Source organism: Grampus griseus, assembly GCF_964374135.1.
Source record: "Grampus griseus genome assembly, chromosome: 16".
Lineage (NCBI taxonomy): Eukaryota > Metazoa > Chordata > Mammalia > Artiodactyla > Delphinidae > Grampus > Grampus griseus.
The window spans coordinates 24,427,753-24,448,294 of NC_139010.1; the positions used below are offsets into that span (position 1 = coordinate 24,427,753).

At 44.9% G+C, this 20,542-nt stretch overlaps 1 protein-coding gene across 1 annotated transcript in view; it reads left to right on the forward strand.

The window, feature by feature from the left end:
• MACROH2A2 (macroH2A.2 histone) overlaps positions 1-20,542 on the forward strand; it is a 53,489-nt gene that overhangs the window by 16,350 nt on the left and 16,597 nt on the right. The window contains exons 2-6 of the mRNA XM_082672987.1: positions 2,684-2,915; positions 13,417-13,523; positions 14,794-14,991; positions 16,230-16,340; positions 17,749-17,848. Of these exons, the coding sequence (XP_082529113.1) occupies positions 2,744-2,915; positions 13,417-13,523; positions 14,794-14,991; positions 16,230-16,340; positions 17,749-17,848 (688 nt within the window). The 5' untranslated portion in view covers positions 2,684-2,743. The remainder of the gene's footprint in view (positions 1-2,683; positions 2,916-13,416; positions 13,524-14,793; positions 14,992-16,229; positions 16,341-17,748; positions 17,849-20,542) is intronic.

A 20,542-nucleotide genomic window follows, 5' to 3' on the forward strand; every position in this document is an offset into this window, starting at 1 on the left:
TCCCCCCACTTATCAGTAACTAATAATCGGTTTAGTGGAGTCACCAATACTAACACATCTTTATGCACCTGCACAGGCTCTTAACTCTTCAGATATTATTTCTTAAAGAGACTGAGCTTCTTTTCCAGAACCATTTGAAAGTGCAGTTCCGAAGACTGGAATGTTTAAGACCAGAGGGGCCTTCAGGATCAATCAGTCACCTCCCTGATTTACAGATGAGGCCACTCAAATGACACACACAGCTCCCATAGCTAGTCATGTAGAAGTGGGACCACACCCAGGGATTCCTGCCTGGTCCCAGGCTCTTTCCACTACACCAAGGGCCACCCCCATTCTGAACGCCACCAGCACGTAGCCAGCATGTGCCATGTAATTGTCCCTAAGAGCAGGGACTGTTGAACATTGCTCTCGTGTTTCCTGTCCCCTGGGATAGCACTGACTACCAGCAGGTACTCTGTACACTCATCGATGCCTGACCTAAGTTTCTTCAACATGAGTTGATGATTATAATCCTAATATGCAGCTACCTGCTTCGTCACAGAGAGGACAGCTGTAAGTGGATTGATGAGAGTTTGCAGCAGAAGCAGAGAAATGTGGAAGTTCTAAAAAAAGTGATGCTGTCTTATCCGTGTGCCTTACTGGGAAAGAGATAATGTTCTCAGGCTATTTGCTCATCTTTGCTTGTACTTAACTTTGATGAATACCTACATCTCTTGGTGGCAAAACGTCACATAAAATAGGAGGGTAGTAAGTACATATGAGCATACAAAAAGAACGTATGTCAAGTATATAGTAATATGCCTCAAACTCACGTCATTTACCTCAGAGATAAGAGGGTGTTGAGAATGGCATTTGTTGCTAAATTCCACAGTTCTCATATAAAACTCCTCAGTCATACAGAGCTATCGGGTACTTTAGAAAACTGAGCCCTATGTTCAATCTTCCATCCAGATTAAAGAAATCCCAGGTTTGTATCTTTCATATTAGCCATGCATTTATTTAGCACTTTCTTCCATCATATTCTTACCCACTTTCTTAGGCCTTTTCATTGCCATCTTTGCTGTCAGTAAACTAACCGAGCCAAAATTTGAGATGGCTGCCTCAACAGATAGAACCGATTTCGATTTCTTTTTGACCTTCTCATTTTCCATCCCCAGAGAAAATGGCAACTGAGAATGATGCTGCCCTTGGGCCAGAGAGCTTTAATTCATTAACATTTTTTCCTGGAAAATTTTTGTTTCCTTTTCTTTGGTTCTGCTTGTTTGTAATTTGCTTTTACTTATTCTGGCTTATGTTCCTTTTTTGGTTACAGTACTCCCTCCACCAACAGGTTTAGCTCCATTACAATTCTCTGAATTAGTTTTAGCCTTACAAAGGCTTTTTCAGAAGTATATAATTATTTTATCTTTGCACAAAAGATAGCTTCCTAAAATAACACAGAATCATATACGTGTCTCTTGGTGCACTGTACTGAAGTCACCTCTTCGTGCTGATTCTGAAGTTTCTCCCCAAAATCAACCTTGATTCCCCATTCTAAGGAGCAAAAGCTTGGGTTGCATTCTGGCTTTTAATTTGCTGTTACTCTACCTTAGCATAGTCAATAAAACTGCCTCTTCTGGCATGTTTCTGTTTTTAAGAATGCTACAGGGGGAAGGGATAAATTGGAAGATTGGGATTGACATATATGCACTACTATCTATCTGATAGATAACTAATAAGGACCTACTGTATAGCACAGGGAACTCAATACTCTGCAATGGCCTATATGGGGAAAAAAAATCAAAAAATGAGTGGATATATGTATATGTATAACTGATTCACTTTGCTGTACACCTGAAAGTAACATAACATTGTAAATCAACTATACTCCAATAAAAATTAAAAAAAAAGAATACTACGTTATTAGGGAATTTAGAAAAGTGCTTCCATCTGAGAAGTGTACATCAGCTCTGAGTTGTGGGTCAAAGCTAACCATTATGATAGCCATGGCCATATTAACTTTGTACTGTTTATTAAAAGAGGCAGGAGCAAATCAGGGCAAAGGGGAACCATATTAGTTTTCTTCTTGCTGCTGTAACAAGTTATCCCCCAAATTTAGTGGCTGAAATCAATACAAATTTATTCTCTTACAGTTCTGGACGTTAGAAGTCCAAAATCATTTTCAGTGGGCTAAAGTGAAGGTGTCAGCAGGGCTGGTTCCTTCCGGAGGCTAAGAGGGGAGAATCCATTTCCTGCTGTCATCCTGTCACTACTCTCATCTCCTCCCTCCATTTTACAAGGACCCTTGCAATTACATTAGGCCCACCCAGATAATCCAGGATAATCTTCCCCACCGGAGCATCCTTAGCTTAATCACATCTCCAAAGTCTCTTCTGCCATGTAAGTAGCATATTCACAGGTTCTGGGGATGCTGAAGTGGACCTCTTTGGAGGCTGACCACAGGACCATGGCCTCTCTCTCTGGCCTCTCCTACGGAGGCTGGGCTGGATGGGTGGGGTGGGGAGTTGTTCATGGGTGGGCCTGCCGAACCCCCGCTCCCCATCTGCAGCACCCTGCGGTGGCAGCCAGCTCTGGGCTGCCTCCCCGGGGCTATCAGGCATGTCACACGAGCTCTGTGGCCACACCACGGTTCCCAAGCTGCAGGCCAGTCGCCCTTCCTTACCCTGCCACCTTTCCTTTCCAGCATTGAGTTAGTGCCGGGAGGCCACCGTGTCAAGCAAGCTGAGAGCAAAACTAAGGCAAGATGTCGGGCCGGAGCGGGAAGAAGAAAATGTCCAAGCTGTCGCGTTCAGCCAGGGCCGGGGTCATCTTCCCCGTGGGGAGGCTGATGCGGTACCTGAAGAAAGGGACGTTCAAGTACCGGATCAGCGTGGGTGCTCCCGTCTACATGGCCGCGGTCATCGAATACCTGGCAGGTAACGTGAACACGCAGGGCAGGTAACCCGCTCCCAGATCTCACCTTCCCCTCGGCCCCTGCACACAGGCTGGGCAGGGAAGCCTTGATTCGCCCGTGGCTGTCTCAAGGTCGCTGTGCGCGGTAATGGGGTTTCAGTTTGCCTGCTTGGCTAAAACCAACTCCTGCAGGCTTTAGGGGAGGGAAGAGCACATAAGGGCAGAGGATCAACATGGAAGGAAGAGAATCCACAATAAAGTGTCTTTTCTAGACCAGCCCCAAGAAAGGTGTGTCTTGCTGTAGACAAATGTAATACGTAAATTTCTAGGTTCCCACAAAAGACAAACTGTGGGGAAGATAGGGGCTTGCTATTCATTTTGTAACAGGAGTCTTCACTTTTACTTCACGGTCCTCACTAAACCTCAGCTCTCCTGCTGTATTGAACCTAGGGCTCAATGTCCATAAATAATGTTGAGCCCAGCATTGAAAGCATCTTCAGTTGGTTCCATGAAGCCGGCAACGTTTTAATTTTACTCTCCTTTACAGAGGTGGTTCTCTGTCTGCAAATACATAGGAAAGAGTTTCCCATGTTGGTTGTTAAAATTATTTTTTTTACTGAAAGATAGTATTTTTGTTGTGTGTGTTCTTTACCTATCTGAGTAACTTTACATTTAGCTTTTTTTGTTGTTGCTCTGGAGGCTGGAGAGAAGGACTGGAGGGCTCTGAAAGTGAAACCAATCAAGTGTGATAGAGCATTGCTTTTCAAAGTGGGGATCACTCCAGGGATCTTGTTGACAAGGTCAAGGGTAGGATCCTGTTGACCAGTCTCAGGGTAGCACCTGACACTCTGCATTTCTAACACACTGCTGTGATGTGATGCTTATGCTGCTGGTCCAGAGCCCACTCAGAGGAGCAGGATTTCAGCCAGTCTTTCAGCAGCAGGTCTAAAGGCCTGGCGAATGCTTTTTTAAAATGCAGGTTCCTGGCTGCATTTTAAACCCAGGAATCTGATGGGAGAAAAATCTCCTGGCTGGGAGGGAGAGGAAGGACTTTGAAAATGGTGACTGAAGCTTTAAAACAACCTTTAGATCTATACCACCCACTGATGCTGGAAGACCCTGAGTAACCCAGAGATTCCACAGCCTCCAAGCGGGGAGCCAGGATACCCTGACGTCCTTCAACCCTAAGCTGTGCACTTTCTGCTTCACTACACTGCCCCATTATAATGTTTGTATAATCAAAATAATAGTAGTTCCTGTGCCTCCACTTGGCAAAAGTCTAAACTGTGCATAATACAATAGAACAAAATTTGGCCTTTTCAGATTTTGTTGACTGGTGACTCTGTTCTTTGGTTCAGAAGTGTTTGATGAAAAAGCTTATGTTTTCCTTTTCATTCATTCAATAAATATTTGTCGAGCATCTACCTGTCAGTGCACACAGTAAGTCCTTAGACTCTTCCCTGCTAATAGCATTGGGCCATTTATATGATTTTTCATCTATCTTCAGTTAGAGCCACCAGACCTCATAGCTATGCATACTATAGCCTGAATGTCACACTCTGGACTTCGAGCCAGCACATCCGTAAAGATCGATAGTGTCTCAAAGTAGAATGTCACCCATTTTCTCATAGTCTTTCATTCACTCAACAAACATTTATTGAACACCTACTATGTGCCACGTGTTATTCTAGGTGCTGAGGATACAGCAGAGACCAAGACAGACAGGAGTCTCTGCCTTCAAGCAGAATGCATTCTGAAGGGAGAAACAGCAAACAAATGAGTGAAGTGTATGTGGTCCAGCAGATGGTGTTAAGTGCTCGGGGATGAATAAAGCAGGAAAGGAGTTAGGCTTGGGCTAATTCCAGGAAGTGGGGAGCTGAGGGGAGGCCCCACTGAGGGGCTGGCATCTGAAGGAGGCCAGTGGGTGGGCATGTGGGTGTCTGGGGGGGCCCTCGGGACAGAGGGAAGCAGGTGCTGGGGGTGTCCAAGGAGCAGCAATGGGGACAGAGGGCTGGGGCTGAGGGAGGGAACTTGGACTGTAAATGAGGCCTGAGGGAGAGTGGCTGGTGGGGGCCGAAGAGCTTGTCACGGGAGCTCTGGAGGGTTTTGAGCAGATGTGCAAGACCCTGCCTGTGGGGAGGGGGGTACAAGGCGGGGTCGGGGAAAGCAGCAGGAAGGCAGTTGCAGAGATCCAGGTGAGAGACGTGAGGTTGGGGAGTAGGCAGTGGAGCCTCCGAGGAGTGGTCAGAGTACTGAGATATCTTGAAGGCTAAGTCAGCAGGATCCGCTGACGGTTTGGACATGAAGTGTGAGAGAAGAGAGGAGGAGCAGCTGGAAGGATGCTGTTGCCAATAACACTCCTTCCCCAGTGCCAATAACACTCCTTCCCCAGCTGCCAGCACCGTCCTGGGTCAAATGGAGAAGATGAAGCGGGTCTTCTGAGGCCCAGAACTGTCTTCCCGGTGTCCTTTCCTTCCCTTCCTTTTGTGCTTTTTTCTCCCCTCCAAACTCAGGTTGGAGTTGACAGTAGGGGCTTAGATGTCAGCTTAAATCTGATTTATCAATTTGCCAGCTCTGTTACCTTGGGCTAATTTCCTTAACCTCTCTGAGCTTTGGGTGTTTCCAGAGCTAATCTCATTTAACTCCATTAATGAGCCAATGTATGCAAAATGTCTGGTGCATAGGATGCACCCAATAAATGGTAATTCTTCTCCTCTCTCTTCTATTAAGAGCTGATGAAATCATTCAGGGCAAAGTGTAATGAGCAACTCTGTTAAGGTGGTATATTTGGGGGCTGTATTGCATTTTAATGAGACAAGGAGTTTAAGCCAAAGGAATGAATCATTATTGCAGGGCATTGCTTAGTAAGTAAAAAGAGGATTTTTGTTAGTTGTTTTGTTTTGGAAGGGGGCATGAATTGATTTTGTTTAGGGAAGAGAGTTCAAAGTGTGAAAGCCTCCTGTCACCCTTGAAATGACCTTTAACATTCACGACAACAATATTGACTGAGTTTCTCCTTTGCATCAGGCCTTAAACATACAACGGAAAACAGACAGATGTGGTCCTGCCTTCCCTGGGTTTACATTCTAGCAGAGTTGACTAGCATTAAAAACAACACAATAAGATGACATTCATGTGGACAGGGAAGCCAGAGGAGCTTTGGGAAGCAGGGGGAGGCTGCCTAATATAAAGCAAGGGTTGTTAAGACCTAACCAGGGGTGTAAAGCAATTATACTCCAATAAAGATGTTAAAAATAAATAAATAAAAACAAATTAAAAAGCCCTAACCAGGGGGACTTCCCTGGTGGTCCAGTGGCTAAGAATCTGCCTTCCAATGCAAGGGACTCAGGTTCAATCCCTGGTCAGGGAACTAGGATTCCACATGCCATGGGGCAACTAAGCCCATGGGCCACAACTAGAAAGCCTGCGTGCCGCAACTACAGAACCCACGTGCTCTGAAGCCCGCACGCTGTATCGAAACATCCCGGGTGCCATAACTAAGACCCGACACGGCCAGAAATAAATATTTTTAAAAATTGGAAACCGGGGCTTCCCTGGTGGCGCAGTGGTTGAGAGTCCGCCTGCCAATGCAGGGGACACGGGTTCAAGCCCTGGTCCAGGAAGATCCCACATGCCGTGGAGCAACTAAGCCCGTGTGCCACAACTACTGAGCCTGCGTTCTAGAGCCCGCGAGCCACAACTACTGAGTCTGCCCTGTACAGCCCATGAGCCACAACTACTGAGCTTATGCACCGCATCTACTGAAGCCTGTGCTCTAGAGCCCATGCTCCACAACAAGACAAGCCACTGCAATGAGAAGCCCACACACCACAATGAGTAGCCCCCGCTCACCGCAACTAGAGAAAGCCCGCGCACAGCAACAAAGACCCAACACAGCCAAAAATAGTAAATAAAAATAAAATAAATTAAAAAAAAAAAGACCTAACCAGGTTCTCAATCCTGCTTTTTAACAAATTGATTGATTTAAAATCCTGATACCTGGGTCTTAACCCCAGAGATTCTGGGATACTTCTGGGCATCAGGAGTTTTTAAAGCTTCCCCAAAAGATTCTGATGGGCAGCCAGGGTGGGGAATTGGTAGGAGTTGGCTAGATTCAGATGGGTTGATTATCAGTTTGGGGAGAAACAAGGGTGAAGATCTAAAGTTTAGAGGAAGTATGTGGCCCCTTCCAGAAACTGGAGGCATTTCTGTGTACCTGGAGCAGAGCTGGGAAATGGGAAGGGTGAGAGATGAGATGGGGGAGCAGGGGTCAGGTCCTTGAGGGCCACATGAGAGTGTGCACATTTTGCACACACATGCCAGGGGAGGCATCGAAGGGAGGAGGTGGCATTCTGGGGGCCTCACATGGGCTTTAGGTGGAGAACAGTTGGTGGGAAGCAAGATCAGAGTCCAGGAAACCAGTGGGGGCTGTTTTAAAGTCACTTTTGAGAATTGACAGGGGCCAGGACTAGGGTTCTCAGTGGAGACGATGAGAAGAAATGGGCACATGTGGGAGCTGTCTGGAGGGGAGAATCAGCTCTGCTCAATAATGGGTGGGATAAGGGGGGAGGCCAATTTACTTCTCCTCTCAGATTCATGTCTATGGTCTCTGAAGTTCCCCTCTCCCACTCACTGCCTCCGAGAGGGGACCTGGGGCCACAGGAAAAGCCAAGTAAGAAAAAGCTGGGTGCCAAGACATAGAAACAACCTAAATATCCATTGACAGATGAATGGATAAAGAAGATGTGGTACATATATACAGTGGAATGTTACTCAGCCATAAAAAAGAACAAGATAATGCCATTTGCAGCAACATGGATGAAACTAGAGATTATCATACTAAGTGAAGTAAGTCAGACAGAGAAAGACAAATATCATATGACATTGCTAATATGTGGAATCTAAAATATGACACAAATGAACCTATCTATGAAACAGAAACACAATCAGGGACATATAGAATAGACTGGTGGTTGCCATGGAGGATGGGGGTGGGAGAGGGATGGAGTGGGAGGTTGGGATTAGCAGATGCAAACTGGTATATATAGAATGCATAAACAACAAGGTCCTACTGTACAGCACAGGGAATTATATTCAATATCCTGTGAAAAGCCATAATGGAAAAGAATATGAAAAGAATGTATATATATATATATATATATATATATATACACACACACACACATATATAACTGAGTCACTTTGCTGTACAGCAGTAATTAACACAACATTGTAAATCAACTATACTTCAATATAAAATTTCTAATAAAAAAGAAAAAAGTTTTAAAAATAGCATGTAAAAATGCAAAGTCATATTTCACAAATGTTTGAAATTCATGAACCATTCTTACTTTCTATTAAGTAAAACTATACCAAGAAATTATCCATATTTTAAAGCCCATTTTAATTCTTCCTAGAGCAGATCCCCAAATTTAATAAAATCTATTAAAAATTTAAAGATTTTATAAATACAAAAATAAAATCTACACCAAATGCAGAAAGAAAGGAAGGAAGGGAGTGAGGGAGGGAGGGAAGAAGGAAGGAAGGAAGAAAGAAAAGGCTGGGTGCTACTTAGCCAAAAAGAAAGTTGCACGAATTTTCAGGAACTTGGGGAGAAATAGCAGTCAGCCTTGCCTGATTTCTCTGGACTGGCTGCCTGACCAACCCCAGGTTCACACATCATCATGATGTTACAGCTATATGGCATTTCTGGTCCCAACCTGTTGGGGGAGGTTGCACGCTCCGGCAACGAATGCATGCTGGACTGCTCATCTACAAGGTCCCTTCCACCTGAGACCTCCACCAGCCTCCCAGAATGCACATCACATTCATACTTCAGTTTATCAATCTGTAAATGCTGGCCCAGTTTACATCTCCAATGTAAGTGAGGAAAAAATGGACTGAAAAAGCAAGCCCCAGATTCTGGAAAAGAATTTTGTATTCATCAACAATAGATACAATATAAACGTAAGATATTGAGAATGAGTAATTTATAATCGTTTTATGGTGAGAAAATGTTCTGTAATATATTTTTAATTGATAGGACAAATAGGCCTTAAAACAGCATTGAATTTCAGGGCACTTCATGAAATCATTATGTAACAAAGAAACCTATCATTTCCAGACAATTGGGTCTATCCATTTAACACCAAGCATTTTTTTAATATAATGATTTTTCAGTTTTTACATTTGTGTTTTGAAAAGATCACTTTGGCAGCCAGGACCACGTGTGTGGTTGTGCAGGTTGTACACTGCACAAGGACACACATTGAAGGGAGAATCATTCACATCATAGACCTCAAAGAACTGTGACTAATTATGAGCATTTCCAGCAGATGGCAGTAAAGGTTCTTGTTCTAACAAAATTAGGGAAGTCAGGTGTCTTGAGGAAGGCGCATCTTTTTCTAATTTGCACAATTAGAAGGCCAGTGGTGGCCTTGTTAGCATGGATCTGGAGGAAGACAGAACTGGGGGCAGGAAAACCACTACGATTATCTGGGCTGGAAAAGAAGACAGTCTTAGCTCGGGTAATGGCGATAAGCTTGAAGAAGAGGGGCAAAGTTATTTAAGATTTATGAGGCTGGGGGCTTCCCTGGTGGCGCAGTGGTTGAGAGTCCGCCTGCCGATGCAGGGGACACGGGTTCGCACCCCAGTCCAGGAGGATCCCACATGCCGAGGAGCGCCTGGGCCCGTGAGCCATGGCCGCTGAGCCTGCGCTTCCGGAGCCTGTGCTCCGCAACGGGCGAGGCCACAACAGTGAGAGGCCCGCGTACAATCAATCAATCAATCAATCAGTAAACAAACAAACAAACTATAGGGGCTTCCCTGGTGGCGCAGTGGTTGAGAGTCGATCCGGGAAGATCCCACATGCCGCGGAGCACCTAGGCCCGTGAGCCATGGCCGCTGAGCCTGCACTTCCGGAGCCTGTGCTCCACAACGGACGTAGGCCACAACAGTGAGAGGCCCGCGTACCGCAAAAAATAAAAATAAAAATAAATAAGTAAATCAATAAACCTTAGGGGCTTCCCTGGTGGCGCAGTGGTTGAGAGTCCGCCTGCCAATGCAGGGGACACGGGTTCATGCCCCGGTCCGGGAAGCTCCCACATGCCGCGGAGCACCTGGGCCCGTGAGCCATGGCCGCTGAGCCTGCACTTCCGGAGCCTGTGCTCCACAACGGGCGAGGCCACAACACTAAGAGGCCCGCGTACGGCAAAAAAAAGAAAAAGAAAGATTCATGAGGCTGGGAAGAGTGGGAGAAGGAGAGGGAAGGAGAGGGAATGACTCCCAGGTCTGTCTGGATGGAGCTGCCAGTCCCAAGGGTGATGGGAGGAGCCTGTTTCGAGGAATCTTGGATTTGGGGATGTGGTGAGCTTGATTTACCTGTGGCACGCCGAGGTGGCACCATGGCAGGGCTGGAAGTGCAGATCTGGTGACATGGGAAGGAAAGTGGAAGCAGGCGCTGTGAGTAGATGGCGTTTCCTCGGAAGACTGCAACGCCCGAGCAGAGCAGAGCGCCCAGTCGGAGCCCAGAGACACCGCCACCTAGCGGGCAGGTGGACAAGCGAGCGGAGTCCAGGGAAGGAGACAGTCATGTGTTCTGTCCCAAGCCTACACTTGCTGTGGTATTTCCCATCTCCTGTGGTCTGGGCTATCCAGTGTTGGTTTAGATTGTATCCAAAATGAGCGGACACGAGCTCTTCCAAAATAATGTGCATGATGAGCTTTCCAACCTCCTTTTTGGCTCCAGAAATCATTCCTTTTACTATCAGATACTCAGCTGTATCCCAGATGGTTACTATTGCTGGAAGTGTGACTTGCGAGAAGTGAGAGGTTTGCTGTAGAAGTCTCCAGACCTCCGTGGAAATCTCCACCACTTAACAAATTATGATCTTCCAACAAAATTTGCAGTGAAACAAATGTGTGACATTAAATTCAGTTTTCCTATTGATTGCCAGTTGACACACAAGGATACCTGTGTTCCCAAAATCAATAAAATCACTCAAGAATGTAGCAAACTTTTATAGTTCATGTGAATATATTTGTCATAACATTTGAAAATATTAATAATGATTCATGTTATTTCAAACATTTAAATGGTGGAGTCTGGCCCAAGGAATGTTCAGACTAAACATCCAACATAGAAAAGAACTCCTTGGTCTAGATTTTCTGCTATGTATTCTTAAGTATTTTTCTCTTTAAATAAAAAAAGTTCTGCCTCTGCTTTTGCACTTGAGCACACGATCAAGGTTTTCTTTCTTATAAATTATTTCGGAAGAGTTAGTCCGAGAGCCCAGCCGCACTCGGGCAGAGCCTCACCTGTGTGCCTGCATTGTGCTGCCTGACGAATCGCTGCCTTTAGCCTCTTCCCGTGGCGGCATTCGATGACAGATTTTCCGTCTGAGAATCCGGTGTCTGTGCATCTGGCTGTCAAGCTGAAAATAACCTGACCTTCAGGGGCTTCCTGAAGGTTGGGAACGTGTAGGGCTTCCCATTAGCCATGCCTCTCATGCTGACGGTTAATTTGATGAACCCCAAGAAGATGCTTAACTGCTTCCTCTAAATGCAGGAGACAGAGGGAGGACAGTGATGGTCCAAGATGCTAAATGAAATTCAACTTCTCAGAAGCTTAAAACTCGGAGGCTCCTTGACCCCGTTTCCGCCCATTTGGAAAAAGGGTTGAGCGGAGTTCTCCTTCCTCCCAGGTGTGGGCCCCTAGCAGCAGCCCCTAGCAGGTGCAGGAAAGTCCTTTTATTGTGCTCAATGGGGAGAGTACATTTTAACCTAGAGCCATAAAGCAAGCCTGTTTGTGAAGACTTTATAACTACACCTCTTTTTGATGGGTACCCGTTTTAAACGAAAGAAAAGCTGGGCAGAAATCTGAAGGCAGCAAACCAGATATCTAATACAGCGTTCATTTCAAATACTCTGTCCTCCAGTCCCAACAAGCCTGCTCATATTTCTCAAACTACAGTGCCCCAATCTTTGATTCAGAAAATGCGGTGCCGTGTAAATGAATTGTTAGTAAACACAATATTCCCTGCTTAATAACCCAAAAAAGATGTTGTGAGAATGAATTTGCAGTGATTTAGCGCTTTTCATTATGGAAATGCCATATAAATATTTAACTCTAATGCTTATTTTATTCTAATTTTTTGTTAATCACATTTGCTTAGTTAATACGGCATACTTATGCCAAGTTTTTATTTTATTGCCATAGATTTTACGAATGACGGCAATTGCATGCGGTGTTTTATTTGAAATTAGGTTGATTGCAAAAATTCATGCAGAATCGCCTATTAATTTTAGGGTTTAGTATCTATGCCATTGTACCAGCAAATCCCCCCAACACACACACATACACACATACCTGCACACATACATACACACAACACATTCATGCACACATGCCCATACAATTTTCCACCCGCGTATAACACGCTGGCACATTGCCTCTTTCTTTAGGGAAAGAACTCTCTCTAGGGGAAGGATTTTTCTTTAAAGGCTCATTCATGCTCTTGAAAGCAGACAAATTTGATTTAGCAGAGCATCCTTCCAAAATTGAGAAAGAAAGAAAAAATAAAGGACGAAGGGGAAAGCATTCAGGGGTATAAACAAATTCCATAGTTTTGTTTTTTTTTTTGACTCAAAAACTGATAGTATGTGAAATAGAATTCACTTTTCAGGTTAAGTGGTACCTCACCCCTTAGTATAAATCAGTTCTTCCTATCCACTTTCCTTTAGGACAAGAGGGACAAGGGGCATCAAGTGAAGTGGAAAAGGAGATTCTGAAAGTGGTCTCAGCTCTCCTCAGAGATGGCTGCACACTGAAAGAAACTCGGCTTCAATGTTAGGGTTCTGTTTTGGTCAGGATTAACTTCTGCCGACAGTGGCTTAAACAAGAGAGTTTCTTTTTCTCTCATACAAAAGACGTCTATAGAAGACAGTCCAGGTTGGTAAGGAGGCTCCACAGTCATAAGAGATTCTGGTTCCTATCTTATTGCTCTATCATCGACAACTTCTTACCCTTGGTCAAAGATGGCTGCTCAAATTCCAGCCATCATGTCCTCAGTCTGCCAGTAAAAAGGGAAGAAAGGCACTGTCCCTTCATTAATGGATACTTCCCAGAAGTACCATACAACACAACTGCTTGCTTTTCATCGGCCAGAACTTAGTCACACTATCACACCTAACAAAAAGGGTGGCTGGGAAATACTGTCTTCATTCCTGTGATTTGGGGCTCTGCAGAAAATCAGAGGTCCATCTACTAAGGAAGATGGGGGAGAATTAATGTCAAGGGACAACTAGAAGGCTTTACCCACAGGATCGTATATCAGGTCTTGCTAAAATATCTTACTTGTCTGTGACCTGAGTTCTTTTCAGTTTTCTGGATTTCTTTCCAGGCCCAGACATAAAAATCACAAATAAATAAAAGTGATCTAACTCCAAGGCCATTTCCAAAGGAACGCTTTGGAAAGCTCAGACCCCATTCTATGATTGCCTATTAACCCTCCCTTGAAATTTCAGCGGAAATTCTAGAATTGGCTGGGAATGCAGCGAGGGACAACAAGAAGGCCCGGATAGCCCCAAGACACATCCTGCTGGCAGTTGCCAATGACGAGGAACTCAATCAGGTACGTCTGAAGCATTGACACCAGCCACGGAATGGGTTTGCCAAACGCGCTACTGCATGTGGACCTGGCTGGCTAGAAATCCTTCCTGCTACAGTACCCAGTCACATTTACACTAAAAGAGTCAGATCATATGGGAGAAGAACAAATTCTGCTAGCCATATTATTTAGATTCAAAATAAAATTGTCTCTGGAATAGATCCCATTATATATTCTGAGACTTGCCAGAATTTCTTTTCCTCTTTGAAAGCAAGCTCTGTGTGTTGCCGAGGGAAGTGCAGTGCACATATGTTATTCTCTGTACAGTTTCTTCCCCCAAACTTTGTTGACGATTTATTCTGATGAGGGCAGAAGCGTCCTTCTTCATATATCAAAACTAACGCTTTATATTTTAGAGCTGACTCCAAAATCGAGTGAATTCCCACCCCCATGCCCCCCGCCAAAGATGTGCAAGGTAGCAGGTAAATAGTATGAGAATTTTAATTTATGTGTATTTTATAATGTTAACTGTCTGTGGTTAAGAATCAGTTCTTATTTCCAATCCAACATGGGCTGATAATTTCCAAAAATACAATAAAAAATAATTACTAGAAAAATCAAACAAACTACCAGCTACAATTTTTTGTTACTAGATCCAATAGGTATACAAAAACTCTGTCAACTTACTAGACCCTTCCTCATGATTTCTGTACTCTCTTTGTCACAGACAGGTAACTAATAGCTTGTGGACCAGCCTTGGTTGCAGACCACATTTGGAGTAGCGCTGCTATAGAATGTGCAGAATGTATTAGTGTGGTAGTTCATGTTGATTAGTTAAAGTAAACACATATCAGTTGGGAGGTGTGTGGTCACACATATTTTACTGATGGAATGCATGATCAAAGGAGTGGGGCCTGTTGTTAACTGGGTCTAGCCCTTGCATTAACCTTTGTACCTCATTTTGTCAAGCTGTGCTCCCACGTCTGAAGCTCTTTATCCTCGGTTATGTCTGGAATCTCCAAGCTCTGGGCAACATCCCTGATTTCAGCCTCTATACGCTTTCATTTTGCTTTGCTTGTTTTGCTTTCTGTACAAGATCTCGGGATGCCTTGTTACCTACAGAGAAAAGTCCTACCCGTGAGGCAGGGACAACCAGTTAAATCGTGTATTATGCAGTTTCTTTGGAAAGCAGAGACCAGATTTAACGCTTGTTTTGCCAACAGTTAGAACCGTATTAAAGCCAGAACCAACGAGCTCTTTGCTGTCTGAGCTCACGCCTTCTCTCTCTCTTCAGCTGCTAAAAGGAGTGACCATCGCCAGCGGAGGCGTCCTGCCCAGAATTCACCCTGAACTGCTGGCCAAAAAACGAGGGACCAAAGGCAAGTCAGAAACTATCCTCTCCCCTCCCCCAGAGAAAAGAGGAAGGAAGGCCACGTCGGGCAAGAAGGGGGGCAAGAAATCGAAGGCTGCCAAACCACGGACGTCCAAAAAGGTGAGCCCAGTGGCGTCTGTGAGCTCAGGACTCACAGAACGGGAGGAAAGTTGAACCATCCAAAGAGAAGGGCGTGGCCAGCATCCCCGAAGGACTGGGGACCCCCCTCAGCTTGGTGCTGGGAGAAAATGATAGGAATGTGTGTGAAAAAGAGTAAAGGGCTGGGCTTCCCTGGTGGCGCAGTGGTTGAGAGTCCGCCTACCAATGCAGGGGACGCGGGTTCGTGCCCCGGTCCGGGAAGATTCGCGGCTGGGCCCCTGAGCCATGGCCGCTGGGCCTGCGCGTCCGGAGCCTGTGCTCCGCGACAGAGAGAGGCCACAACAGTGAGAGGCCTGCGTACCGCAAAAAAAAAAAAAAGGCCTTTGAGAGGAGCTCAGATCATCATGCAGGGTCTACTAGAGTTTTCCAAACCCCACATATGGGTGGTTTTCATGTTTCCAGATCCCCTCCACGGACCTCACCAAAATCTCAAGTGAGAGAGCTGATCTGGAACTCTACTTTCCACCTCTCCCCATGTGGCATACTGACACACCTTTAGCTTCCCAGAGTCGCCGGAGCTCAGCCAATGGCATTTCAGGTGTTTTGGATGAGTAGCTATAGCTCAGAGGCGCCATTTGTGGAGTAATACTTTCATATGCTGCCCAGTACGGCAACTGCTAGCCACGTGTGGCTATTTAAATTTGAATTTAAATTACTGAAAATGAAATCAAATTCAGTTCCTTGGTTGCACCAGCCACATTTCACGTGCTCAACAACGCGGAGCAGCACAAAGATAGAACGTGTCCACGAGGGAATGAAGTTCTGTTGGACAGCGCTGCTTTGGGGGTTGTCAACTTTTCATTCCCCAGACCTCCGTGATGGCAAAAAAGATGGTATAAGAGTTCATTTCTCGGCCGCTGTGCCCCAGGGGAATCCTGGAGAGAAGGGATTCCCCTGGGGCAAATGACCCCACTGGCTTATTATCAGAAGTTGTAGGCGTTGGAAAGAACATACCTGTGTCCAGGTTTGAGCAAAGACTATGGGTACATGCGAACCCCTTAATACACTTGATTTTTGCAGTATCCTTTTGTTTTCCCCATATTGCTGTCCCTTGCTTCCCTCTGTTGAAAACAACAGAACCTAACATCTGACCACTTCCGTTCACATCCAACTTGGTGGTAACCATGGGAAAGATTTCAAAGCCACTTTGGGCTTTTTCTGGATTATTTCTGATGTGTCCTTCTGATTTCTACCAACAGTCCAAACCAAAGGACAGCGATAAAGAAGGAACTTCAAATTCCACCTCTGAAGATGGGCCCGGGGATGGATTCACCATCCTGTCTTCTAAAAGCCTTGTTCTAGGGCAGAAGGTAATAAAGAGAATTGTAATGTGCTGTCATAAAACACTATTGCATTTTTATAACCTACTGTTTACAAGCAGTGAAGCCTCCTTCATCCCTTCCTTCCCTAATATGACTTTCACTCTGGTCTTGAATTATTCATTTTTAAACTAAAAAGCTATGGCAATGTCTGCATTGTGAGGATAAACAAGCTCTTTAGTGCTGAGAATTGTTCATGCTGACACGGGTCAGCCAGAGGTACCCAGAGTGGATCTTTCTGGTCTCCATGCCCCAGATATCTCTTGCTCACCAAAAAAAATCCATAGCTAACTTTCTCAACCAGGCTTTGGGAGGCCTGCTTTACATGGTGTGATGTAATTTATCAAAGAAGGAAAATACAAAGATATGTTCCCTGAATAGCGCTGGTGTTAGAAATGAATTATTTGCTAATAATTCAGTCTGCTTGCCTTTCTAGGCTGCAGAAAGAAAACAAACAAGGTTATACATTTGAAAAGTCTTCAGCAGCACAACAGCAGCCCAGCCAGACATGCAAATAATTCATTCCCATAAGCATAACAGACAATTTATCTACCAAGTCAACTGGGGCTGCAATGTGATACCCGCGGAAACAGTCAGTTAATCATATCGGGTAGCGAATGTTTGCAGCCTGACAGTAGTACGAACCTCTGTTGAAGCAATTGGGAAGAGCATGTTTTGAGAAGAGCATAAACGTGGCGGGTTCCTAATTCATCACTGATGAAAGCAGGGAAGAAAAGAGGTGGAATTTATGTCCACTCCAGGGGCTATCTGTGGTTACGTGATGAATCGCTTTCTCTCCCTTATCTACGGGAGCAAGAAGTTCTAGGTCACATGGGGAGACAATGGAAAATGACTTCCATTCTGCTCAGCTCTGGGCACATGGGGCAGCGTTTCACAAGCATAGCCCCAAGAGGGTGGTCCCAAAAGTCAAGTGTGCAAGACGTAGAGGTCAGAATCCCAGAGCCCCTCACTTCTCTCCAGCAAAGTGGTTGGCTTTACATCCCTGCCTCCACAGGTCTGTGCTGCTCTGGAGAGAATGCAGGGAACCGAGTAGCTTCTTTCAGGAGCTACTCAGAGAATTACGATATCGAACACCAAGGCCACCCGGATGGGAAACAAAGGCATAAGCTATAGGGAAAAGAAAAGGAGGGGAGGTCCCGGTCCTGCCCCCAAAAGGGGAGGCAGATTTGCTGCTAGCCTGAGGGTGAACATCAAATCCACTGAGCTCCAAAGAGCCTGTTGAAAACCACACACCTTGGAAACGTCAGATGGTCGCTCCACGCACAGCCCTTCCTGTTGACACAAGCAATTGAGAGAATGAACAGATGTGAGTAAAACATGAAGATTTTCCATAGGCCTTGATCTCGCCCACCCTCTGCATCTTCTCTTCCCAATGCAGCTGTCCTTGACCCAGAGTGACATCAGCCATATTGGCTCCATGAGAGTGGAGGGCATCGTCCACCCAACCACAGCTGAAATTGACCTCAAGGAAGATATAGGTAAGGTTCTGAGATTTCGGGAGAGGTGCCCTAGAATAGCTGCGGTTCTGGCAAGTTCTCGTGAAGTCGGTCATTGTCAGCTGGATGGCCCCTGCTTGGCGGACCGTGTCGGTCAAGCTCCGCCTTCGTGTGTAATTGAACAGCATTACTAGAGAAAAACTAATTTTGTTTGAGGTCTGCAGATATTTTTGACATTTTTATTGAAGTATTATACACAGACAGATCATTAATGCACAGCTTGATGAATTTTTCTCCAAGCGAACAAAACTGGGACCAGCACCTTGATCATGAAACAGAACCTTACCAGCACCCCACAAGGCCTCTCATCCCTCGTCCCGGTCACCATTCTCTCCGAGGGTAACCACTATCCTGTCTTCTGTTTTTTAAATTTTTGGCTGCGCCTCGAGGCATGTGGGATCTTAGTTCCCTGACCAGGGATCGAACCTGTGCCCCCTGCAGTGGAAGCACCGAGTCTTAACCACTGGACCACCAGGGAAGTCCCCACCACTATCCTGTCTTCTAACAGCATAGAGGGGTATCATCTGTTTCTGATTTTATATAAATGAAATCATGCAGTATGTCTCCTTTTGTGTCTGTCTCCTTTTGCTTAACTTTGTGAAATCAACCCATGTTGTTGAGTGTGGTTGTAGTTCATTTTCTTTACTGTACAGTATTCCACTGTAGGAATATAACACAGTTTGTTGATCCATTGTACCATTGATGGCACTGGGGCAGTTTCCAACTTGGGCTGTAATGAGTGGTGTTACTCTAAATATTGTTGTACATGTTTTGGGTAAACCTCTACATATATTTTAAGCTGAAATACTGAGAACACCATTGGTAAAAAGGAAATGGACATCTGGAAAAAGTTAGGTGGTCTGTAAGGCTATACACTGAGTTCTTTCACCAGTGGATTGCCACCTGTCCTGCGAGTGGTGGAGGGATCTGTTACTAGGCTAGGTGGAGGAACCTGGAGGCTAAGCTTCCAGGCACTAGAAATAATAATAAGACCATTTAGTCACCATCTCACCGATTTTTACAAAACAGAAATGGGCAAAGAAAGGGTTTTGTCCCTGGGATACAGGGCTTGCTTCTGAGGTAGGTGATTTGGGGCCAATGCTAGCAGCTCAGCCCTGGATGGTAGCTGCCAGGCTCACCTGTGTTTCCCCCTTGGCATCAGAGGCCACTTGCTTTGCTGAAGAGGAAAGAAGATAGCGTCGGGTGGGGGAAAACACAAACAACAAACAAACAAACAAACAAAAAACAGTATTACAGGGAAAGAGGATTTCTCTGGGACACAAACAGGTGGTGAAAAGTCTTCTACTCTTCAAACCCAGCCCAGGCCCCACCAACTGCCCTCAGCTCCCTCTGTGTGGAAAGACTCCCCCTCGTGCCCTTAATCTTGAGCTCTGTTTTGAAGTGTGTTCTAGCTTCGCTCAAACAAAACAAGTTTGTCTTTTAAAGCTTTACCTTCTTTATCATTTCTATAGTATTTGCATTTTTATATCAGGAAAACTATAAAGATATTTCTGTTTTTTAAAGGGTGGGTGATGATAGGATAAGAAAAACACTGGCATTGAAGTAAAAACTCGAGGTCAGATCCCAGCCTCAGTGGAGGTTCTGGAGCCAGTGTGGGTCTATGCCCTGGATTTAGCTGTGTGACTATAGGCAGTTTTCTTAACCTCTCTGAACCTCAGTTTCCTCACGTGTGAGGATAACAATAGTACGTGTCTCATAGAGGTGCTATGAAGATTAAATAAGATAATACAAAGAGGGAGCTTAGCACAGTGCCAGGCTCATAGGCATTTGATAAATGATGGTCTCCTTCATGGTTGCAGAGTTGTTAGAAGGGGTCCCTCCCATCATGATTCCGTTCTCCACTACTGTCGCCCAAACCAATCTCCCCATGCAGATAAGGCCCTGATTTATTTTTTTAAGACATTATAAGTTATTACAGAAAAGTTCAAGCCTACACAAAAATAGCAGAAGAGTGTAATGAAACCCTACACACCCCATTGCAATCATCATCTACCCATGACCAAGTTCGTTTCAGCTCTACCCCCGCCCACATTCCCCCCACACATATTACCTTACCTGTGAATATTTCAGAATGACAAGGGCTATTTTTTTTACAACATACCATTATCACAAGACCACTATCACAACTAAAAAAAAATTAAATTAATATCTTCAAATATCCAGTGTTCAAATTCCAACTGCATCATAAATGTCAATTATTTTAAATTTGTTTATTTGATTCAGGCTCCAATAAGTTCACACGTTACAATTGGTTGATAAGTCGCTTATAATCCATTGGATCTCCCTTTGTCTCTCTCTTTTTTTCTTAGCAATTTATTTGTTGAAGAAGCTGGGCCGTTTGTCCTGTAGGGTTTCCCACAGTCTGGATTTTGTTGATTCCATCCTCCTAGTGTCATTAAACATGTTTCTTCTCTGCTTTTCTTATAAGTTGGTAGTTGGATCCAGAGGCTTAATTAGATTCAGGTTCAAATACTTTTAGCAAGACTACTTGGGCAGTGATGGAACGTTCTCCCATCAGGAGGAGCCCCACTCTCTCACGATGCTCCTTCTCTAGTTTTGTCCATTCGTTAGGGGTCGCAAAGGGGAGATATTCTAATCCTAGATATTCTAATTCCTTCTTCACTTCTTCACTGGAGGCTTCCACACAGGGGAAGT